This window comes from Borostomias antarcticus, assembly GCF_949987555.1.
Source record: "Borostomias antarcticus genome assembly, chromosome: 10".
NCBI classification, from domain to species: domain Eukaryota; kingdom Metazoa; phylum Chordata; class Actinopteri; order Stomiiformes; family Stomiidae; genus Borostomias; species Borostomias antarcticus.
Genome location: NC_140243.1, coordinates 23821856 through 23847405, shown reverse-complemented (window position 1 = coordinate 23847405; position 25550 = coordinate 23821856). Strand labels below are relative to the sequence as shown.

The following is a 25550-nucleotide window of genomic DNA, read 5'->3' as shown; positions in this document are numbered from 1 at the left end:
AAACAGGTGGGTTTTGAGGGCTGATTTGTATGAGTCCAGGGTTGGGGCGTTACGCATCTCGGAGGGGAGGGAGTTCCAGAGGGTGGGGGCAGCCACACTGAAGGCTCTGTCCCCGAAGGTGCGTCGGCCGGTGGAGAGCAGACCCATGTTTGGGGACTGCAGGCTTCGGGATGTGTGTTGGTGGAGGAGGTCCGATAGGTACTGAGGGGCCGGGGGAGTGGAGGGATTTGTAGGTGAGGAGGAGGAGTTTGTAGGAGATTTCACAGGGATCCAGTGAAGGTGGATGAGAGTGGGGGTGATGTGCTGTCAGGGCTTGGAGTCTGTCCAGGGTTTTGCAGGGTATCCCGAACAGGACTCCATTGCAGTAGTCCAGACGGCTGGTGATGAATGCATGGACGAGGGTCTCGGCGGCGAGGTTGGAGAGTGATGGCCGGAGTCGGGAGATGTTTTTGAGGTGCAAGTGTTTTTGAAGCTCTGAGTGTGAATTTACAAGACTAGCCTATTTGTCAGCCTTGGCTGAACAATAAAGTTGTATTCTATTCTATGTGATGACAGAGGTGTGAGTAACTACAGGGCCCAGCAGGCATCTCTCACTGTCGACAGGGCTGCGTTCTGTTCCAGAAATGTGCTCCCTCTCATGTCCCCTTGTCTTCTTTTAGCCTGCTGCTGCTTCAGGATGTTTTCATTACCTCTTTAATAGGACTGAGTGACAGTGTTGGATCTGCAGAGGATTAGTTAGGAGGAAGTTGGAGCTGTTCTGTTCTGGATTTGACAGATGCAGTACTCCAGGGGCCTCATTTATAAACGTTGCGTAGAATCCACGTAATTAAGTTTGCTTAGCTAAGTAAGTACGAAAATATACGCACAAAAAATCTGATTTATAAAACGCTGCGTATCACAGCCCATGTTGACTTACGCCACGCCAACGCCAGCTGCCCTTTATAAATCACAATCAACAATTAACTTGGCGCACGTGAACGCGCGTTCTGATCACACCCCAATTAACGCCCACAATTGCCTATAAATGGTCAGTGATGTCATGGAGCCGAGTGCAAAAGGCAGAAAGAGAAAGAGAAATTTTAGAGTGCGAGGTGGAGGTATTGGTCAATGAGGCAGTGACGCGCCAAAGGGTTCTTTTCGGAACGATGATTTCTCATGTGCACGACTGAGTGATCCCAATTAGATTATAAATAATTATCTATCATGCAGGCTATATTGGCATTCGTTTAGTGCGGTAGGCCTGATTAGTTGGCTGCTGATATCCAAACTGATAATCATGCCTATAGTGTTGTTGCATGGGTAATGGGGTTTGGATCTATATGGCACGTAGCCTAATGCTTCACAGGGTGGCCCATGAATAAAAGGCCTAACTTATCAACGTACAAATGGGTCAATTTAGAATGACATCCATAGCAATGCAAACATGTAGGCCTATAGTGACTACTTAAGTCAATTATCCCCAATTAAACTGTACGACAGATCTGAGGGTTCTTTGCAGCAGCCAATTTGTGTATATCGTGCATTTCATACTTTCTCAAAACATTCTGTAGGCCTATAGAAGCTGCGTGTTCTAATGGATGTTGCGGGATAGCCAAGCACATATTAGAACATCTGTGCCAAGTCCCGGCATATCCAAGGCACCGTGCTTCATGGCCTACTATAATCCAGCTATATCAGTGCCTGTATCGAGGTCTTGTAAATATATGGGGTCCATGGATAGGTTTCATGTGATTCTATAAAGCTTAATTATAGCTACACACATGACGATTCGGCAAATTAATAATCTAACTTGCTCCCTTGTGTTCTTACAATTTGGAGACGCATCACCTCCATGCGCTGTTTTGCGCACAGCTAATTCTACCAACGTGGCATGTGAGCATTGGGATGACATGCATTTTTAGGCCCAAATTCCTCGCATGCCTACTACATGACAATCATATGGCAATATGAGGATATATGATGATGTACAATATAGCCTAATGTAGCCTAGTTGCCTCAAGTAGGCTAGGACATTTCCATTCACCGTTGCTCAACATCATTGTAATTGCGGCTTGCCTCAGTGGTCATTCGGGTTTACATAAAAGCCTAATCAAATATAGGCTATCAATACATAAATACACTAACGAATGAATAGGTGGATAATTAAACATACGAATAATTAACTAAATAAATTATTAACTGAATAAATATACTTCAACGCCGAATGCAACATTTGTTTGGTGCGGTATAGGCCTTATTATAGTTGTAGGCCATCGACATACGGAATCATTACTATGGTAAGCCTATAGGCTCGTGTCGTGTTATCAACGTAATGTGGCTTTTATTCATAGGCTACAGCCCGTGATGCTTCACGGGACAGCCTATAAATGAATAGGCCTACAACATAACATTATATTATGACACAATTGGGTCAAATGGGACACATCCAAAGCAATGCCGACATTATTTCGTGATTAGGCTACGGTGGCGATTGATTCCGTTTAAACTGTGAGACACATTGGAGGGTTTCTTGCAGCGACCGATGTATTTATTATTCAATATGTCATGCGTTTCGCAGACTTTCCCGATTTTCATCCATGGATGTATTAATAGAACGATGTTTCATCCCTCTGCCATCGGAGTCGCGTTTTCCCGTTTCTCCAGAAACTTGCTTATCGTAGTTACGGGGGGGGTCGGAGTGCGCGTAGAGTTACGCACACCTTCCGCCAATTTACCGTTAAACTCGTTTTATTTTATTTTATAAATACCGAAATGGGTTACGCACGCTTTTGTAGGCCTACTTACGCAACGTTTATAAATGAGGCCCCAGATCTCTTCGTCTCTCACGCATAATCGCGCCCCCCTCTCTCTCACACGGACACGGACACACGCACAGTCCTCATAAATCCAAACACATTCATCGTTTACTTTGGAAGTAGGCTATATCACAGCAAGAATGCTTTGAATCATATTTTCATACACAGTAAGCCTCTTTGAGAGACCAGCCGGATGAGGCCATCGCAATCAGCCTCACCATCTCCAGCCTGGCTCCACCACCGTCTCTGAACAACTGATAAAGATGCTAAGTGAGATTGAGGCAGCCAGCCAAGCTTGTTGCCAGCTGCAGGGTGTTCACCAGCGGGAATCATTTGAGTGACACACCAACGCACGCACGCGCACACACAGAGAGAAAGAGGCAATCAGACAGAAAGAGGCAATCAGAGAATTGATATATCATGTCTGCAGGGTTGAGCCCGGGGACACGACGGCAGTCACTGCATGTGAATAAGCTCTGCTGCTCATTATCATAGTGTTAAGTGGGAGTGTTATGTGTGAGTTTGCACCTCCTCTGAGTCTCCCCTGCTAAGATGGATGAAAAACAGATCCACCTCCAGTCTGTTTCTCGCGCTGTATACATTTCAAAGTAAACATTCACAGTAAACCCGTAAAAACCACATCAAATGAATTCCCTCCCTGTGGCAGTACCTCAGCAATAGTTTCCAAAAACAATATCTCCTGCTGTACAGTGTAATATATTCTGGGATGGACCGTCACGGAGGTGGTTCTAGTGAAGGCGTGGTTCACCGAGGTGACGGCAGTTCCCAAAAGAAGAACAGTTTGTTGAAGTCGTTGAGAAACCGTGCGTTCTATCCACCGGTTGTCGTGGTACAGCCAGGTGCGTAGGGGGCGCTATAGGCCTCCGGCTCCCTCGGTCGCCTCTCGGTGGTGAAGCACGTAGTAGTCGTGGACGTACATCAGCACGGCGATGGGCTGACCGATGATGAGCGAGAGCCACACCGCCACGTTGCCATAGGTACCGCTTAGGAAGCGCGCCACGAACCAAGCCAAGGGGAGCTGCGGAGCAACCGGGTTAGAAGGTCAACAGATACATCAACAGGTCAACAAACAAATCAAGGTGTTGTTGTTGTCAGCTTTGTCTCACCTGGGCCATCATGCCCATGAAGGCCCAGAGTCTGAACATCTTCAGAGGAACGCTGACCAGGTACTGGAAGAGAGCACAAACATCAGGATCTACACAGCTCTGCACACACCTCAACACCTCAGAACACAGCTCTGCACACACCTCTACACCTCAGAACACAGCTCTGCACACACCTCAACACCTCGGAACACAGCTCTGCACACACCTCAACACCTCAGAACACAGCTCTGCACACACCTCTACACCTCAGAACACAGCTCTGCACACACCTCAACACCTCGGAACACAGCTCTGCACACACCTCAACACCTCAGAACACAGCTCTGCACACACCTCTACACCTCAGAACACAGCTCTGCACACACCTCAACACCTCAGAACACAGCTCTGCACACACCTCAACACTTCAAAACACAGCTCTGCACACACCTCTACACCTCAGAACACAGCTCTGCACACACCTCAACACCTCAGAACACAGCTCTGCACACACCTTAACACCTCAGAACACAGCTCTGCACACACCTTAACACCTCAGAACACAGCTCTGCACACACCTCTACACCTCAGAACACAGCTCTGCACACACCTCAACACCTCGGAACACAGCTCTGCACACACCTCAACACCTCAAAACACAGCTCTGCACACACCTCAACACCTCAGAACACAGCTCTGCACACACCTCAACACCTCAGAACACAGCTCTGCACACACCTCAACACCTCGGAACACAGCTCTGCACACACCTCAACACCTCAAAACACAGCTCTGCACACACCTCAACACCTCAGAACACAGCTCTGCACACACCTCAACACCTCAGAACACAGCTCTGCACACACCTCAACACCTCGGAACACAGCTCTGCACACACCTCAACACCTCAGAACACAGCTCTGCACACAGCTCTGCACACACCTCAACACCTCGGAACAGCTCTGCACACACCTCAACACCTCGGAACACAGCTCTGCACACACCTCAACACCTCAAAACACAGCTCTGCACACACCTCAACACCTCGGACCACAGCTCTGCACACACCTCAACACCTCAGAACACAGCTCTGCACACACCTCAACACCTCGGAACACAGCGGAACAGTCCATGTGTTTTAACCGCTAAAATGCAAGGATAAAGCTTGATTGTGTTCTTGTTTTATCTCAGCTTGTAATCCCGTTTCAGGTGGAGGTGCAGGTGGCTGGAACACATTCGTAGTACCGAGCACCGGTATGAAGAACATGACTGGAATGGGCTGCTGTGTTTTGGCCTTAATGGGAGCAGAGGGCTGCTTGAGACGAGCCCCTGTTCTCTTCCCCGAGCTCCGGACAAATTATAATGCTTATTCACTACTATGTATACTCTGTATTCTGCATTTTCAGTCTTTTGCTGTAATTTCCCACTGCTGAAACATCAACTTTCCTCCTACGGGGATTATTAAAGTTCATATCTATCCATCTTTGTCGATTCATTACATTACATTAGTCATTAAGCAGTCAGTGTACTACGACTCACCAGAACTCACAAGCGCATCTCCTTTCTAGGCAAAGTGCAAGAGAAGCGAATTCTCCTATTAAAGCATACCAGAACATACTATTACCCATGCATGCATGCAAACACACACACACACACACACGTGTACACACACACACACACACACACACACACACACACACACACTCCTGTCCCCCCGGGGCCACAGTCCCTCTGGAGGGGCCTCTCTGAAGGTGACTGTCCTGTCCTGCTGCATCCTGGAGTGGGTCCCATCTCTGCCCCAGTACCTGCTGACCAGCAGGCTGCTCTGAGCCCGGGGCTTATCTCCTGGACCACAGCCCTCTTCTCCTCCCTCTCTCTCTCTCTCTCCCTCTCTCTACTCCTCCTCAGCTTATCTCCTCTCCTCCCCCCCTCTCTCTTCCCTCTCTCTGACGCCACCTCCCTGCGTCCCCTCCTCTCTCTCCAGCCTCTCTAACCCGACCTTCATCGGCGAGGCAGAGGTCGGGCTAGCGGCCCAACGCGGCGCGGTCGGGCCGCGGTCACGGCGGTCCGTGGTCCACAGCTGGGCGTAAAGCCCCGGATAAACACACGGGCCGGAAGCCTAGCGGTCCAGGACGCCGTCTGGCGCCAAGCCTCACCTCGTGAAAGAAGGCGGAAGCAAAGAAGACCGCCGATTGGCCGGCCCACTTGCTGACGCCGCTCCGCAGCATGGGCTTGTAGAAGTGGCTTTGGAGAAGAACGTAAGAGAGAGAGAGAGAGAGATGGGGAGAGAAAGAGAGAGGGGGAGAGGGAGAGAGAGTCAACGAAAGAGAGAGAGAGAGAGAGAGAGAGAGATGGGGAGAGAAAGAGAGAGGGGGAGAGGGAGAGAGAGTCAGCCACAAAAGTGCGTCAAGCGCTCTCCTAACAGGATTCCTACAGCGCAGCATCAGCGAGAGATAAAGCAGATGCGTCGGAGGCCTCGCTCACCGTAGGCACCACTTGTGAACCGGGATGTTCCAGTTCTGCCAGAAGTAGGTGACGGTCTCAGAGTTCCTGAATCCAACAACACAAAGACAACGTTCCGGGACATTAGATCAACTAGTTTCAGCGCCACCGAAACCCCAATGTGACGTACGGATAATGATCAGGTGAACAGCATGTTTGTGTGTGAGTGTCTAGTACTAAGCAGCCCATGGTTTATTACACTGATTAAATACTTGAAAGTATTTGAAAGTGACTGAGGAGTATTTGATCTGCCTCACAGTTATCACCTGTGGGAGTACTGGAAGTATTAGTAGTAGTAGAAGTATTTGACAGTATTTTCAGTATTTGTAGAGAGAGAAAAAGAATGCTACCGTGGCTCAAAAACTGAATTCAAAATGGAGAGGTGCTCATCGCGAGGCAGGGTTTGTAATCCGTGAAAATAAGACAGTAGGCTAAGGCTAGACCTACTAAAAACTCCAAAACACTCAATCTCCAGAATAATAAAGCTCAAGAAACTGGCAGAGCCATAAAAATAAAAGCGTTTTAACGTTATTATTCTGGGGATTGAGTGCTTTGGAGTTTTTAGTAGTCTTCTCTGTGTGTCCTGAGGCATCCCCATACCACCAGTCTCTGTAGAACTCCCTGTCTCCAAACTGCAGCAGTTCTGCCATGAAGTTGAGAGAAGAGTGGAAGAACCAATAGAAGAACATCAACCACAGCAGGTGATTGGGCACCTGACAGGAAGAGGGAAGTGACATCATCATTATCCCTAACTTCATGTCAATCCTCCACAGCTAGGTGACATACTGTTTCATTCTCCCATAACTGAATCTAAATGAATTCATTTCATTAACGACATACTTTCCAAAGATAATTACGCTCAGAGAGAGAGCATTTGAAAAGAAACGTGGCGACTTACAGCTAATCGGAGCAAGCGTTCCATCATCCTAGACAGGTCCATGTCCTAGAGAGGGGCAGGAAGGGGTTAACGTTAGAGAGACCATCCTGATCTAGCGAGCTCACAATCGGTTATCTCTCCGCAGATCAGTCTGGCCTTCCCCCCCCATCTTGAGCGATTATTGTCGACGGGTGTATTTGTGTTGACTCCTTCAGCCAATCAGTGTAACAAAACATTTGCCAAATCCAGTCGGAAGAACGTCGAAAAGGTCTTTTCCTCTGAGAAACTCGGTGGACGACATACACTTGTCCTTGCTATGTTATTACTGAGTCTATTTCTGCAATACTGCACTTACGGCTGTGTTTATTCTACCAACGTTAGCGCTACCGCTCGTAGCTTCGGGAGACTGCAGGAGACCCTCATGGAGCTACGCTCTACTGAGCGTCAGAACACAGTCCCTGATTGGCCCGGTCAAAAGGAAATTTTTGGAATAATCGTCCGAGATAGGGGGAGGTCCAGACTGATCTGCGGAGGCAACCTGAAAGTGAGCTGGCGATAACAGGATGGTCTCACGATGCTAAGTTTATGTGGCGTGGATCTGGTGGCAGGTGAATGGAGCGGTGACGGATGAACGATGGCGTGGATGACTCATCCTACCGTACCTCTAGGGGCTTCATAGAGCTCTGGATTATGGGAATCATCCACTGTGGAGGAATAGCAGATGGATGATCACTTATGAGAGCATGGTTATGCCAGTGGAAGGTTGGTGATGCTACTGTACTACCCGCTAGATTTACATTCTGACCTATATGCATCAGCTCACCTGCTGTGTTAGCCCAACCAGTAGCTGTATGAAGAATACCTGTGGAGAGAAAGATGGGGAGGAGGAGAGAGTGAGAGGAAGAGAGAGGAAGAGAGAGCTTTGTATTTAGAATATCTCACAAAAAGAATCTCTGTTATGTTATGTACTCGGTACTGAGTCCCTAGTCTGTCGTTCATATCTTCTTTCTAGTACAGTGGGTATCAATACTGTGACCCAGGTGAGCAGGTGTGTGTGTGTGCGTGTGTGTGTGCGTGTGTATGTGTGTGTGTGTATGTGCGTGTGTATGTGTGTGTGTGCGTGCGTGCGCGTGTGTGCATGTGTGTGTGTGCGTGTGTGTATGTGCGTGTGTATGTGTGTGTGTGTGCGCGTGTGTGCGCGTGTGTGTGTGCGTGTGTATGTGCGTGTGTCTGCCATGTGACTCGCCATCTCAAACAGCCTCCCCAGCAGAAAGCTCTTCCGTATCCGTGGTGACCGGGGGAAGTTCAACTCGTAGCACAGGGTTGGAGCGAAGACGAAGTAGTAGAGATCTGGAGAGAGAGAGAGAGAGAGAGACACAGAGAGAGAGAGAGAGAGAGAGAGAGAGACAGAGAGAGAGAAAGACAGAGAGAGAGAAAGACAGAGAGAGAGAGAGAGAGAGAGAGAGAGAGAGATAGAGAGACGCAGACGTTAATGGGCCCAATATCCACCTCCCCTCAATATGTTCACCCTGATCCAAATACCTCTGCATGGTAAACACACATGCAGGTGGCTCCATGATTCTGATACTCTTGCGGTTTCTGGGTGTGTGATGGACATTTCTGTTTGTTTTACTGAGAGAGAGGGAGGGGGGAGAGAGAGGGAGAGAGAGAGGGAGAGAGAGGGAGGGGGAGAGAGGGAGAGAGACAAAGAGAGAGAGGGAGAGAGAGAAAAAGAAAGAGAGAGTGAGCGAGAGAGAGGGAGAGAGAGGGAGAAGAGAGAGAGGGAGAAGGAGAGAGAGAGGGAGAAGGAGAGAGAGAGGGAGAGAGAAAGAGGGAGAGGGACAGGGAGAGCGAGAAGGAGAGAGAAAGGGAGAGAGAGAGAGGGAGAGCGAGAAGGAGAGAGAGAGGGAGAGAGAGAAGGAGAGAGAGAGGGGGAGAGCGAGAAGGAGAGAGAGAGGGAGAGAGAGAGGGACAGGGAGAGAGAGTCTAGTGTGAGTGTGCAGGGCTAGACTGTGTGTCTTGAAAATCTGTCATCTTTACACAATACAGACTGACCTCTGAGGGTGAGGTTGCCAGGGTAGCAGACTTTATCAGACTCAAATCCACCTTTGGGACCTGTGGAGAGCAGCACACGCGCGTTAACATGGCGTACTGTATATAAAACCTAGCACAACCATCCATAATCATCTACAGAGAGCAGTCCTGTGTCAGGCAGGCCAGTAGATGGCAGCGCAGGAGTTAGAGAGGGAGAGAGAGAGAGAGAGAGAGAGAGAGAGAGAGAGAGGACAGGGTTTCAGTCATGTCCTTGTGCTAATAGTCTAGAGAGAATTGGGAGTTGCCTGTGCTGGCTGAATAACGCATCAGGCTGTATCGCTCATGCCGATAGGCTAGGGAGGAGTCTGTGTTCCCGGCACTGATTGAGAGATTGGGGGAGCCTGGCTGTGTGGTGAATGCTGATAGGCTGGAGGGACTTACAGGACAGTGACCTCACCAGGCTGCGGGCCTTGGCGTGACTCATCTCTCGACACCACCTGTTGACGTCCTTATAGGAGTAGAGCTTCAGAAAGAGGATGGTGTACACGCCCAGAGCAAACGCGCTGCCCACTGTAGACACACACACACACACACACACACACGCACACACACACACAAATGGAGATATAAGGTCCAATCGGAAATAGCAGATACGCAGAGGCCACACCAAACGGTCAGGGGGGGCCCGGCGGCCATTTGCAACGCCTTGTCGATGGACAGAGGGGAGTGGGAGGAGTTATTGGGAGAAGGGGAGTGGCGTGGCGTGTTTGAGGCTTCAGAGAAATTGAAAGGATCCCAAAACTACACTTATTTACGGGCGGTGGGCCATGTCAAACGATCGGTAGAATGAGGAGAGCAAACCGAAGGTCACACAACTGATAGATAGGTGTCTGGAAACCTTTGAGGCAGAGCAGAACACCTTTGAAATTGTTGGTGTCGGTTGGTATTAGAATAATGTGAATCCGGCGGGCAGAGCGTGACTGGCCACCCCGGCCGTGTTTGGGCTGACCTCAGCTGTCGCTGGGCCAGGTGAGTAAACACAGACCAACATTATTCATCAGACTGTATTGGTGTACCAAGGGTGTGGGTGTTTGTATTTTTCAACGACAACAGAAGTGCTTCCACACATTTCCCACTAAGAAGTGGTCATCTCAAAGAGGTATTATTGTAAAACATCTACGTAGTAAAGCAGAGAAGCCGGCTGTGGAATAATATCAGTCTCGGTTAGCAGGTAGTCGACGAGCAGGTCGAGCAGGAAGCTCAGGAATGTTGCTCAACCGGGTCTTCGTCCAATCAGCAGCATTCACTCTTTGTGATCCAATCAGCAACATTCCACATCATTCTCTGTGTAGGGCTTTAACATTCAACAGCCCCCCCCCCCCTCCTCCCGCCCCCCCCCCCCCCCCCCCCTCCTCCCGCCCCATCCAGGCAACTACAGCCCATAATATACAGCTACGCTTTCCGTAGGTCCTGGTAACCAAGCATCTCACCTAGTGAGTCGTCTGTCCTATAGCCCATATACTGTAGCCCTACCACTGCTTCATCGATAGTGGCCATATGCTACGTCTGCGTCAGTAGCAGCCATATGCTGGCTGGAGTCAGCCCTCTCTCCCAAGCCTAGCCTAGCCTAGCCTAACCTAGCCTAGCCTAGCCTAGCCTAGCCCGCCAGTGCTTTATCAATACAGGCCACATGCTACGGGCCCGCGCCACGTCAACAGCAGCCATATGCTCGACGGGAGACGCCCGGGACGGCGCGGGCACAGAGAGACAAGAGGCTGGCAGAGTGGGCGCGGCCCCTCTCCCCTGACCTTGATGTGGGAGTAGCGGGCGCGGAGGGGAGGGCGCGGCGGGCAGATGGCGCGTCTCGGCACCCTCCCGGGGAGACGGCAGATGAGAGGAAGCGGGCAGGCCGACGAGAGCGGGAGGGCGGCGGGATACGCGCTCGCGCGACGCTCCCCCGAACGGGGGGAGGATATGGGGGGGGGCGGTGGAGACCTACCGGCGTGGCCGAGCGCTGAGGGTCTGCAGAGAGACCAGCCCGCCATGTTCAAGTAGGAAGATAATAACCATGGTAGAAGCGATGTGAAGGTTTATGCGAGAGAGACGCGTCCTGCCGAGCCACAGTCCTTGCGGTTGTGGTGGATGACAGCCAGGTGCCGTTTGTGAGCCACCTGTGTCTTGCTACATGTGTAACGACCTTGTCATGTACTGCTGAGAACACGCTGAGTTCTGTGCCCTGTCGGCACGACAGATCTGGTCCGGTCGACTCATCGCTTTTTGTAATATCTCCATGGTTATGGTGGGCCGGTGCCAAAGGCGGCCATCTTGACTGTCAACCGGCCTGCCTTGACCTCTCCCTGACCTGGGCAGAGTGTAGTGGTGAGTATACTCCGTATACCCTGATCTATCCCTAAGCCACGCCTCCTCTCAGGTCTGATCCATCCCTAAGCCACGCCTCCTCTCATGTCTGATCCATCCCTAAGCCACGCCTCCTCTCATGTCTGATCCATCCCTAAGCCACGCCTCCTCTGGCATGGTAACTTTGCTCCTCCTCTTCTCCCACAGTAAACAGGGCCTCACTCAGTCAAGACCAACTAGTTAGACCAGGACAGGTCTACAAAACCACCGAGGACCACTCACAGACCAGGACAGGTCTACAAAACCACCGAGGACCACTCACAGACCAGGACAGGTCTATAAAACCACGAGGACCACTCACAGACCAGGACAGGTCTACAAAACCACCGAGGACCACTCACAGACCAGGACAGGTCTACAAAACCACTGAGGACCACTCACAGACCAGGACAGGTCTACAAAACCACCGAGGACCACTCACAGACCAGGACAGGTCTACAAAACCACCGAGGACCACTCACAGACCAGGACAGGTCTACAAAACCACCGAGGACCACTCACAGACCAGGACAGGTCTACAAAACCACCGAGGACCACTCACAGACCAGGACAGGTCTACAAAACCACAGAAGACCACTCACAGACCAGGGCCACGTTTCCCAGATTCGCCGAACTTCTCCGCGCTACGACGCTTCTCAAGGTATACCTTGGCGAAGGGACAGTTTTTCCTACGAGTGTTTCCCAGACTATCCCTTAGTGGGCGCCTGAAGATACATCGTTAGGTCCATCCCAAGATACATCGTTAGAGGAGCTGTCCATGGGCGCGGTGCTGAAAAAAGAATGAATCGATGCCGCACACATCGATGGCCATTCGTAAAGTCACAGAAATGACGTGCCAATATAATACGTGCTGTCTTAATTATTTTATTTCAGTCTAAATATTACCAAAAAGGAAGCTATGCCTCCGAAAGCTCATCTGCTAATGTATTTAAGAGTCAAAGCGAGACCTCGTGATAATCCCAATTCATACATCAAATTACATTACATCAAATAAAATATCCAAGAAAGAGCATGAATCGGATCGGGACATATAAGCCCCGTCGAGGATGTCTTGAAAGGCCAGGAAAAAATACTTTAATGATGATAGGCAATGATGATAGCAAAATGACCACTGATTTAGTTATCATAGAAACAAAGGTATAATGCCCATATAAATTGCCCCTGTGGCAGTAGCATTCCCACGTTAGAATTTGCGCGGATACGATGACTAATTGAATCTATCAGGCACCGGTGTTGGCGCATGTGGCCTATAAAAAAAACATAGGTAACTGCACATATTGAGCGACATGGCAGATCTGAAGAGGAAGCGTGTGATAGCGTTCACCAAATAATAACTAGTGATCATGCTGGACGAGGTGGAGCAGCCGAAGGCCGTCCTGTTTGGCGGCTACCAGTAGGGCCTATGCACAACTCCAGTAGGCTACTTCCTGAAATTAGACATGCTTCTCTATTTCCTGTCCTACACTTTGGATGAAATGATTATTCAGGAATTCCTGAATAATCATTTCATCCAATAGTGTAAGACAGGAAATAAAGAAGCATGTCTAATGTCAGGAAGTAGCCTACTGGAGTTGTGCATATAGCCCATTGAAGAAGGCTGCATGGGAGAGCATCGCGGATGGCTGCTTCCACTCCTGGGCCACGCAGGGAGTGGACAGTCGTCCGCAAGAAATGGCAGGACTTCGCCAGTCAGGCCAAAAGCCGGGGGGCGGCAGTGCGCCGAGAGGCAGAGCACCGTGCCTTCCCTCACCCCGGAGGAGGAGAAGGCCCTATCGATCATCGGCCTCACAGCCTCCCAAGGCATCACTGGTGGCCTTGATTTGGAGTCTGGAGAGGGCCCCTCCAACATCCAGCCCTCAGCTGAGTCACCCCAAGCCTCCCAGCCCTCAGCTGAATCACCCCAAGCCTCCCAGCCCTCAGCTGAATCACCCCAAGCCTCCCAGCCCTCAGCTGAATCACCCCAAGCCTCCCAGTTCTCTGGAGAGGAGACCCCACCCCCCCACCCCCCACGCACCCCATGACGTCCCCCCCCCCCCCCCGCCCCCCGTGAGAGGCAGCTGAACACCACGGATGCGAGGTGCGACTGCAGCGAGGAGCTCCTGGAGGTGGGGAGGCAGAGGCTGGGTGTGCAGCGTGAGAGGCTGGACCTGCAGAACAGGCATCAGGCCCTAGCGGAGGCACAGTTTGTGTGGCCCTCCATATCAGTGCCCATCATTCTGCCAACTCCAGGTAGGCTAAGTGTGTATTTTGTATACTCTGAATGGAATGCATGCAGTGTGGGAATAGACAATGTCGCTAATTGAATTTTCCTCCCTTGCAGATGATGCAGATGCCTGAGACACACTGCACACACTCACCACACACACTAGATACACTTACCACACACTGCCCACCCACTACAGTACACTGCGCACACACACTACATACACTCACCACACCACTCATCCTTCCTACGTGCTACCTTGTCGTGGTGGGAAGGCTTGTGTGCCTCCATGACCATGAAGGCTATATTGGAGGGGGGTCACCCCCCAGCAGGTTCAACCATGCCGGGCAGGTTCAGGGTAGAGGCCAGACGAAAAGCAACAACTGGCCCTCCAGGTTGGGGGTTGGGCATGGGTCTAACAACCCCACCCCGGAAAAAGACAGCCTGTTACAGGACAAAAGTCTGAAGAACAAACCTGCCCATGTTTTTTCCCAACCAATATTAAACAAGTTCCCTTTATCCTGTATATATGTCGTTTCTTGCCACATTACAACAGTAGAGGTTTTGAAGAAGGCACACAATATAACAAATAGCATTTGTAAGATCACTAAATACTGTGAATCTGTTAGCAAAGTACACTATAAGGACAACAGTATTGGGCCACCTACACATTACAACTTTCATGACATTCTAAATGAATAGGCATCATATGGAGTTGGTCCCCCCTGTGCAGCTATAACAGCCTCCACTGTTCTGGGAAGGCTTTCTACAATATTCTGGAGCGTGTGTGAGGATATTTGACTATTCATCTAGATGGCCTCATTGGATTAATCAATTCGCCAGGATATCTGTCTGACAATATATAAAGACAGCCAGAAAAGTCATGTCATCAAATTATCCCTTTACATAAGAAAATGTTGTTGTTGTTCACAAAGTGGATTATATTAGGCTATGGATAGTCGTATATGTTGCTTGGCTCAATAAAAGTTTTAAAAACAACATTCCCATGATGTGTTCTGTAGGCTCCATGACATTATTTTCATCATTCAAGTTAATTGTATTTTGTGTACACTAATGATGTGAATCGCGCAGGTAGGATAGATAGATGTGCGCTGTATTGCAACTCTCCTTTTTAAAAGTGTAATTTTGCTCTAATCGAGCTAAAACTATAACGGGATGAACGGAGCGCATCGCCAAGGGACAGCTTACGATGGGGTCAGACCGCCCTTCGTAACGTATCCCTTGGCTGTGGTATACCTTGGCTAAGAAGGCTCTGGGAAACAGCGCTTCGGCTCCAAGGAGGGCTAATGATGTATCTTCGGAAGGTACATCGTAAGGGCGATTTACGATGTACCTTGGGTGGAGCTGTTTCCCAGAGCCTTCGTAGCCAAGGTATACCTTGGCTTAAGAAGGTTCTGGGAAACGAATCGCCACCTAGAGGTGGACCTAACGACGTTCTTAAGAAGCACGTAGCGCTACGATGCCTTAACGATGCCTCTGGGAAACGCGGCCCCGGACAGGTCTACAAAACCACCGAGGACCACTCACAGACCAGGACAGGTCTACAAAACCACCGAGGACCACTCACAGACCAGGACAGGTCTACAAAACCACCGAGGACCACTCACAGACCAGGACAGGTCTACAAAACCACCGAGGACCACTCACAGACCAGGACAGGTCTACAAAACCACCAAGGACCACTCACAGACCAGGACAGGTCTACAAAACCACCGAGGACCACTCACAGACCAGGACAGGTCTACAAAACCACCGAGGACCACTCACAGACCAGGACAGGTCTACAAAACCACCGAGGACCACTCACAGACCAGGACAGGTCTATAAAATACTACCAGGAGGATATACTGGTGACCTCCCCACAGAAATGCCCATGTGTTGAGGGGAGTATTGAGAAAATAGCTCATTAAGTTCTAATTAGTGAGAGCTTAATGAGCTATGTTAAATTAAGTTCTACTCTGTTCTGTTGAATTCCGTTCTATTCTATTGGGTACCTGGAGTGATGGAGCTGACCATGAACACCACAAGCACAGGGAAGGCCAGGATGATTGACAGGTTGGCGGCATGGATCACCAGGCCCAGACCTTCACCGAAGGTCCCCTGGAGGGAGACAGAGAAACGTCACCATCACCGTTCCGGTCTGGCTCGACGAGCACGTCACTGTCACATCTACGATCAGTCATAACATTATACCTCACACTGTGTGAGGATCCATCCATTCACATAAACGCAGTCACTAACAGCATGGTATCACATTTGACTTCTCAAAGTTCCCGGTATGACCACATTCCCCCAGTGTAATGATGTAACAGATGATTTAATGATGTTTCATATGAGGTGGAAATGTTTATTTTTGTGTCACTCACCATTGAGAGCCGTCTCTCTGTGTACAAGGCCGCCAGGATGAACACGTTTGACCCTGATGAGGAGTAAAACAAGGGAACCAGGTTAGCGTCTGTTTCTGTGGCGTGGGTGTGACTGGTCCGGCCTGGTCAGATGACCGGTCGCTCCCAGCACCGGCACTTCCTGGGCCAGCACAAACCCAGAACCCAAACACCACCTGCTAGCTAGGAGCTAGTGTACAGTAGAATACAACAGTACTGGGAATGGCACTCGCACAAAGACTGAGAAATACACCCACACCCACCCACACAGGAACAAACATAACTGTCGAGCTGCACAGTGGAATTGCCTCTCCATTGCTGGGAGGGAGGCTGTACCATGACATCACATACCGATGACATCACACACGCCAGTACCAAAAGGTCAAACAAAAGTCTCCCGGTCAAAACACACAGAGATGTACTAAGAGAGGTGCGCTTGAATCGCAACGCCGGTCCGTGTGGGAATCTGTGGAGGCGCGGCGTCGGAGTCGATAGAAATGCTCGCGCTAATAAAACAAGTTGTTAAAACAGGAAATGACACAGAGCCTCCTTTGTATGCGAGTGAGTAACTCTGCTGCTGCTGCCGCGTTTGTGACCACAGGGCCTTCTGAGGACAGAGATAGGCAGTCAGCTCTGCCCAGGGACTCCCATACATCCCTCCTCCTCCTCCTCCTCCTCCTCCTCCTCCTCCTCCTCCTCCTCCTCCACTCGGAGCAGTGCAGTAGAGTGCGGGGCAATGCTCCAGCATCCGTATTAATAAACTAGGACAGGTGCATGTTCCTCAGGAGACAGCCGCAGCACTGCAGGTACAACCCTCTCCTCCTCCTCCTCCTCCTCCCGATATCATCTCTGATCCGAGAGATGGACGGAGGAACGCTCTGACCGAGAGAGGAGGGGAGAGGAGGGAGGAGGAGAGGGAGAGGAGGAGGAGAGGAGAGGAGAGGAGAGGAGAGGAGAGGAGAGGAGAGGAGAGGAGAGGAGAGGAGAGGAGAGGAGAGGAGAGGAGAGGGGAATGTTACTGTAACCGACCTACCGATGACGAGGCATGCGGCTGGCCAGCTATAGGGGTCCTTCACGAACAGGGAGACCACTTGTATCGGGTCCACTAAAATACCATACCTGGGGGAAAATACAGAAAATAACGGCTTTAGGACTATCAGGGGAAAATACTGATGCCTACAGTGCAATTGCCTTTGGAACAAGGAATTTCCAGTGCTATAACATACCAGCTAAACACCCTTTACGCTGGTTATCAGTGTAACCTGTGTAAAGGGACTACTGCTTCAGTATACTGCATGGTTTCATTGAATGAAACCCCACAGTCTCATATAGACACTGTCACAATGCCAGTTTGCTGTTGGCTGGTAGCGGTGTGGGCATCTGGGTACTAGCAGCATGCTAGCAGGCAGCAGTGGACATGCCAGCATATGGCCTCAGCAGGGGCTAACATTACACATGGCCTCTGTGGGACATCTGGCCCCACACCTCAATGTCACTACTAAACTAGTGCAGCTGCACCAGTGAAGACACACTGCATTATGTCCTTTAATATCTCTGCCTGTAGGCTGCGTCGTGTACTCACTTTAACAGGTTTTCAAGGAAGAGTCTGGCATTGCTCAACACCTGGAACAGAGAACAAATGTTCAGCTATAGGAAATGGTAAACACAGTAGAGGTTCAGTCAAGATATGGGATTGACAGGTTTGGGCAGGAGTTTGGGCTGTCTGTTGTGAGTCTCTCTCTTCGTCTCTCTCACTCTCTCTTCTTCCTACATGACAGACCTGGACTGAAATCAGAAACAGAATCAGAAATATCTCTTTACGGACCGCAAAGACATTCCCAATTAAATAAAAGCTCACAAAGTATAAAAGCCCCTCCTTCGATGACAATATGATCTTGTTTGTCAAAGCGTAGCTTCAGAAATTCAAACATATTCTCTGAGGGTTTGAAGCTTGCTAAACTGGCCAAGCTACAGTACAGTCCAGAACTGACTGATTCACTGCAGAATGTTTGTTTTTAGATGTAGGCTATGCGATTAGATGCTATGTTTATATAATTTGCCTTTGGGGTACTGTTGAGCCTAAAAGCGTCCCCTAAGTAGAGGGTGCTTAAAAAGAATGAACTAAGATTTCAAATATGTGTTACCCCAAATAAATAACATTTGAGCCAAAATTAAGAAAACGTTGATTTATCTAATCATCACACAAACACTGATTTTAAGGGGAACAATTTTCGACAGAAATTCCATCTTCTTAACATTGTGTGATTGTGGGTGGGTGATTGTCAGTGGGTGACACCATCCCGAACTAAACCACAGTTAAAACCAAAAGGCTGTTTTGATTCCCGTCCTGCTCTGAGGAGGCCGGGGAGTCTAAAGAATATCCTGGCATTTCCCCTCCCTCCTCTCTCTCCCTCCCTCCTCTCTCTCCCTCCTCTCTCTCTCTCTCTCTCCGACTTCAAAGCCAGTCTGAATTAGCAACACAAAGCGAGGTTATTAACCAGAGTGATTAGGCAGCTACAGAAGCTTGCCTCGGTGTCCCACATTCAGACAGGCCTGTCGAGACAACCGTCACCAATACTGTACGTAGCTCGGCCATTGACAGTTTGCCACAGATCAAACACAAGAGTGGCACTTCCCAAAATCTGCATATGAGGCTATAGCCTGGGGTCAGAGAGGCCTACGCCTCTGGTGAAAAAAGAAAAAGGGTGATGACACACTTTGGGCATTTCTGAAATACACACAGGCCTAGGGGCCACCAGGACTTTGCAATATCCAGTAGTAGGCCTACCACATTCTCGATTTAGACACTCTGGTCACCTGGTGAGTTCAAATCCAGGCTACAGAACTCTTTACAAGAAGAATGCTTCCTATAGAGTAATGTCCAACCACTAACATGACTATGCCTGCTTTTTATTGTTATTTTTTTTCTTCTTTTGATTATATTGTGGTAATGTATTTGTGATGTACTGTGCTTTGATGCACTGTATCTTTTATCTGCTGCTGCCATTTTGGCCAGGTCTCCTTTGTAAAAGAGATCTCCCGATCTCAATGGGACTTCCTGGTAAAATAATGGTTAAATAAAATAAAGTAAAAAGTAGGCTTTTAGCGTAATGTAGGCTACTTGCACTTGACAGAATTGTGCTGCCTAGGCTAATCCGTCTTCGGTAGACTATTCAGGCCCGATTTTCTTCCAGGTCGTTGCCTAACAGGCCTGTTGACAACTGATCCCCCTCGGCCAGGCTTGTTAATACACAGGCCACAGTGCAGTGCGATGCCCACCGTGAGCTCTTACCAGCATCACAACACACCAGTTCAGGATGCCTCTGTAGTTGCTGTAGCCACTGGTAGAGCTGAGTAGGGACTCCTGCGCCCGGTGGCAGCTGAGGAAGCATTCATATTATTAGAGACACTGATTACAGAAAAGGTTCAGCACATCCATCACAGACCCGCACAGCCAAAGAAAGGACGCGCCCAACCTGCGCTGGAGTGTAAATCGAGCGTACAGACGCAGTACGCACATAACAGTGCGACCTGGAATGCCCTTCCCTGTGCACACTGCACACTATACCTCCATGACTGCCCAGCACTGACACTGTAGCCAAGGTTGGCAACTTCTCTCTCTGCCTTATGGCGCGATTCTTGTGAGGGAGCCTTTATCTAAGCAATGCATTTAATACAGAGAATAACTTTGCTGTCCTACCCTCGCCTATTTCTCAAGTAGGCTAATATAGCCTACAATATGATTTATTTTTACTTTCATTAATATTTATATATAGGCCTACTTTTATTTTTAACAGTAGCCTATATCGTAATTTGTGCACTGCATCTTGTTGCACTATTTTTTTTTGTACTTTGTATTTGCACTGTTTTGGTAGCCTACTGTTTATCACGGTCCTGTCCTGTACCCTGACCTATTGTCTACAACAGCGTATGCGTCAACCCTGGTCAAATTCCAAGTAGGCTATGTGTGAACCATAGCCTACCCTACATCGCAATAACAAGATATTGAATCTTTAGGCTTGAAAGTAAGTAGCCTTCTCCCTTACCTTAGTTGGTCACTTTGAATTTTCCCCCGTTTCCTCTTCCCCGTGGACGCTTTAGAGGAAGGCCATTCGGAAACATGCTTAGATTCAATGCTGCCATTTCTCTTTGAAGGTCTATTTGTATCACCCCCCGAGTCTCTATTCTTCGGGTACAGAGGATCCCTCCCAGCCGAGATAGTAGCTCTTCTCCTGCGGGTGATCGGGACTTCCCCCATGTCATTCATGTTTCAGACTGGATCATTAGAAAGGAGCGGAGCTTATAGTTCCGCACAACTTCAAACACGCCGTGCGACTAAGCTGGGCTACTTCGTTGTAAAAGTTGTAGTAGGCTACTTGTTGTAGCACGTAGGCTGTGCATTGCCCAACACCTCGAATCGAGGTGTAAAGTACAAAACACAACAGTGAACTAGATCAACGAACTTGTAGTTCCCGTTTCTTGGATTGACAACGCATCCTGCAGGCGTGGCGCAACACCACATCTTTGCTACGGTCTCCCTCTTGCCGAGCCTACGTGGCTTGTTCTGTAGGCAGGTGCTGTGTGGTTTATATTAGGTTAATGCTTCTGTAAGAATATTACCTTGAAGACTAGTCCTACTCATATTTCAGTAGCCTATAACAGTTTAAGTTCTACATTTCAGATGTACAGTAGCCTAACCTAATCAGTTGAATGGAGTGTACTTGAGTTCCATTCAAAGTCGCTGGTGTAGTCTTAAGTCAATCAATAAGACTATTGATTTTCCTTTATCAGCCCTCACTGCCCAACAGCGACGAGAGAGACCTTGAATACAATCAATTGGACAAAGTTTAGTATTCCATCCATACAGAACGGATAACTTTCAACACTGAAAAAGGGTGCTAATAGCTATCGTTAATAACCCTCTGAAAAAAAGGTTCAGTTTCCACTTTCAGGTTGGTAAGATCTAGAACTCTTCTCTTAGGGTTCTGAGTTTCCCAGAGGCATCGTAGCGCTACGTTCATCGTAAGCTATGGCGTTCATCATAGCGCTACGATGCCTCTGGGAAACTCACTCTTTTTTTTTTTAGAGGGGCCTTGTTGGTGTTAAAGGGGTAGTTTGGTATTTAGCATCATAAGCCCTGTTAGGTTATGTATGATCATATATAACAGTCCATCCATATACACATTTTGATGAACTGTGAGATATTAGTGCTCATTGCTCATGTCACAACTACACAATGGATCTTTATGGGCATATAGAGATTCACATAGAGATCCATTAAGCCTACTTAGCTGTGACATGAGCAATGAACACTAATATCTCAAGTGTGCAAAGTCTCTAAATTTTGATATGGACCGATCATAAATAACCTTATAACAGGACTAATAATGCTGAATACCAGACTAGTCCTTTAAGACAAGGGTTCACTCAGGTTTAGTGTTGCCAGGTAGAGAATGAGTGAGGACAGGTCAAGCCCATTCTACATGCTGTAGGCCTCTATGCAGTTTAGAAAGCCCATGCCCATTAGGCGTAAGGCTGCCTAAGGCCTTTCCTTATGAAAATAAAAAGATGAAGCCTACAGACGAACAACCATATAAGTGGCTTTTACATTCACAGTTGTGTTTTGTAGTCTCAGTGTCTTATGACTTTGACATCAAAAGAGGGTTAAATGCATGACGTTATGTACTTACAAGTGATATATCATTCACACAATGGTCTGTACATCTGGTACTGATCAAACTTTCCCCCCAAATTCCAAATGCGGATACATTATTCGTCTATAGGCGCCTTTATGTCCCAGTAAAGTACTTCAAATTCTTGTATGGCCTTCCCTGCATTCCACACGATTATACGTGACAGTGTTCTGTGCTATCAACACTCTCTAGCCTACATGTGTGTAGAGGGCGGGCAGGGAAGCCCTTTTCCGTGCAGAGCCTTTTAGCCCTGCAAGTTATTTTTGATAGCGGGGGTCATTTAAAATTTAGAGTATAAGAGGTTCTTCAATTAATTATTCATCTTTCTTCGGTTTGAACAGCTAGGTCTCCAACTCTGGTCTTGGAGCGCTATACCCACCTGGAGGCTCTCTCTCACACCAGAGTCACACCTGATTCTGCTGCTCGCCAGCTCCTTAATTAGCTGAGCCAGGTGTTTCCGAGATGCTGGATGGGAACGTCTGCGCGCGCAGGAGCAGCTCTCCCGGCCCGGAGTTCTGGACCCCCTGCGGAAACTTCTGTTTGGTCCGAACAGGCGGTGGAGCTGACCTCAGAGTATGGCTGCCCCCCTCCTCCCTCCCCCCTGCCCGTCTCTCTCCATCCCTCTTCCCTCTCCTGAGTGGAGACGCACGGTTCTATTCTATAGCAGGGCGGAGAAACTGATTGAGTCTGTATTTTACAGCGGAGGGGAAGGGGGGGGGTATACTTAACTCCAATGGGGCAGCAGAGTGCATCTTCCTGTGGCGGGTCTGTCAAACAGCCCGCCAGGCCCTATATGCTACAGGCTACCGGGGGCGAGGAGGGAGAGGGAGAAGTATGGGTCTCGGTGGGAGTTTGTCCTTGGGGCTCGTAATAGAGTTGTAGAGGGGGGATTATTCATTCCAACCCGGCAGAGAGACACAAGGTCCTTCATCAAGAAGCCGCTACGTTCACTCTCCGAATCATTAGCAACCCCGACGCTAGTTTATCGGAGCGCAGATCGCCGGCCGGGGCGGACTGATAGAGCCGTCGCCGTGGCAGCGGTGTCAGCACTTTTGCGGTTCAGTCAAGGACTCCGCCCGCCTCCGTCCCTCTTCTCAGACAGGTGGCCGGAGACTGATGGGTCGTTGTGGAAACAGGCTTCGTGTGGGACCCCTGTCTGTCTTTCTCTCTCGCCCTTCTGAATCTTTCTACTGCTCTCTCTCTCTCTCTCTCACACACACACGCACATACACACACACACACACACACACACGCACACACACACACACACACACACGCACGCAGGCACAAATCCACAGCCTTCTATTCAATTGACTCTTGAATGCATGAGACTTCTTCACAAGTAATCAATACGTGCTATAGCATCGTAGGTTAGTTCTCTTGAGGCGGTGGAGGGATATGCAGTACTGTGTGACGTCGGGGTGTGTGTAGGCCTACTGTACCTGCGACTAGGCTGACTGGGCCACATGTTCGACCAGAGGGCACTTCTATTCCGTCCGAGAGCGTCGCTTGGCAGAGTGGACAAACGAGGGCGACTTCAAAAAGCACCGTGGAAGTGCCCAGTGTGAGTGGAGAAGATCATTTTTGATGGTGCTGCCTGGGGAAATGTCATTCACTCCTGTGTGTGTGTGTGTGTGTGTGTGTGTGAGAGAGAGAGAGCTCCCGAGGCCTTTGACTACAGTATGTGTCTTCCTGTCTGTTTTATAGCCCTGTATGTAGTGCTGGCATGCACATACCTGTACATCTCTATCTCTATGGTCCTCTATTGCTCAGCCAGGTTCTTTGAACAAGTGAACTTAAAAGTTTCAACTGGGAATTTGTTATTGTTTATATAATAATAATCATAACAACAATAATCATAATAATAATAATAATAATAATAGTCTCAGCATAAAACCGCTTCCTAATCAAAGCGTTTCCCTCCAATTTGCAGCACAGGAAGTCATTGAGAAATGAAATAGCAGAATTAAAAAGTTTCTCCAATTATAGACTAGCCGACACTTTTTGATCAGACACACACACACGCACGCGGCATCATGTAAACAATGGTAATGATCGCTTTTCTGTGTTATTTCCATCCTAAAGCTACTTTGAAGTATGTTCCTACCATTCTGATGTAATTCTTCCCAGTAATTTCTCCACGCTCAGCTGTTGGAGTCCCTTCACTACAGAGAGTAATTAATGCGACTTGTTGGCTTTGAATCTGTAGGCAAGGCACAAAGGAACGCAATGATTCTCATGTTGCTGATTTCAAAAAGTAAACCTAACAATTTGCATTAGTTTAACCACAGTTGTGCAGATACAATTACCGAATACAAAATGTAATAAGTCAAGTTCAAAGGCATTATGCACTGCAATTAAAATAGACATTTCCTTGTTGCCTTTGTGAATGATATTTCACACAGGAGACAGGGTTCGAACCCAGTCTCCTGCTTGATTAGCCCAGCGTCTACCATTAGACCAAGAGGATATTCTCCAGGTACATACATCCCTTATAGGGTCTTGCCTAGCAGGCAGCCTGGCTCTCTGCAAATCCACACGGGATGGGTTTATCTGAGATACGCAGTCTCCTGTATTTATTTACAGCATGTCATCGATTCACGGCAGCATCCGCTTGGCCGGTCATAGTGGAACAGCGTGTTGCTAGTAGCCGGGGATGACGGGAGAAATCCAAGGCTTCTTTGTTGGAGACCAGTTAATTAGACCAAGTGTAATGAATCCTTGGGGGTGGGGGGAGGGGGGGGGGGGGGGTTTAGAAGACGGGTGTGTTATTTGTGCTAGATTAGTCCAAGAGGCTTGCTTTCTTCCTCCTCCATAATCAGCCTCCAGTAGCCTCCTCCCCCCTCCCTTTCTGGCTGGACACCGGCGGGGGTGGGGGGTGGGGGGGGAGGGGTAGGAGGAGCGCGGCTGTTTGAAGTAGAATTAATAAAGTCATAGCTGGGATTATGCCATTGGCTCTGTGAAGCGGAGAACTTTACATCTCTGTTCCCAGAGAGAGTTGGACAGGCGGAGGCTGTATCATTGTGGAACAGCTAGCCGGTCGCCTCATAGGTTCCTCCGCCACGTTCTCTTGTGGAATGAGTATTCCACAAGAATATCGCTGGGTATATTGTTCTTGCAGGAGGGTGTGTTTGTCGTACGGGTGAAGTGAAATATTGAGCGTAGGAAAAGGGGAGCGCTGACGGCGAGGCTGCAGAAACTGCAGAGGGGCGGCGAACACACACACACACACACACACAAACACACACACACACAAACACACACACACACGCAAGCACGCGCACGCACACACACGCTGCAGGAGCTCTCTTCTTCTCCTGCCTCATTCTCCCCCTCCTCCCAACCCTTCTCCCCCCTTCTCACCCCCTCTCTTCCTCTATCCCTCTTCACCTCCTCCATCCTCCTCCTCCCCTCCAGGTGGGCGCATGTCTCAGTTCATCCCCGGCTCAACCGACTCAGGAATCTGCTCCTCAACACCTCCCCAGATCAGAGAGAGAGAGAGAGAGAGAGAGAGAGA

General features: G+C 49.1%; 1 protein-coding gene across 1 annotated transcript; it reads right to left on the bottom strand.

Annotated features, from left to right (window-relative positions):
- Positions 1 to 20810, bottom strand: dgat1b (diacylglycerol O-acyltransferase 1b). The gene is made up of 17 exons (XM_084443771.1): positions 20387 to 20810; positions 19633 to 19720; positions 17923 to 17963; positions 17374 to 17459; positions 16323 to 16375; positions 15951 to 16056; positions 9756 to 9884; positions 9336 to 9395; positions 8527 to 8630; positions 8104 to 8142; positions 7943 to 7984; positions 7302 to 7346; positions 7004 to 7116; positions 6386 to 6451; positions 6058 to 6145; positions 3923 to 3985; positions 1 to 3834 (listed from the first exon to the last, which is right to left on the bottom strand). Exons 1-17 carry the CDS (start codon positions 20605 to 20607, stop codon positions 3670 to 3672), a joined length of 1509 nt encoding a protein of 502 aa, XP_084299897.1. The 5' UTR covers positions 20608 to 20810; the 3' UTR covers positions 1 to 3669.
- Positions 20811 to 25550: the final 4740 nt, after the last annotated feature.

Excerpts from the sequence above, each read along its gene's own strand:
- dgat1b (XM_084443771.1), bottom strand. The coding sequence starts at position 20,607 with ATGAATGACATGGGGGAAGTCCCGATCACCCGCAGGAGAAGAGCTACT. Across the intron at positions 17,964-19,632 it reads ACTGGTGTGTTGTGATGCTG|GTGTTGAGCAATGCCAGACT; the intron begins GTAAGAGCTCAC and ends TCTCTGTTCCAG. Across the intron at positions 7,985-8,103 it reads TGGTTGGGCTAACACAGCAG|TGGATGATTCCCATAATCCA; the intron begins GTGAGCTGATGC and ends ATTCCTCCACAG.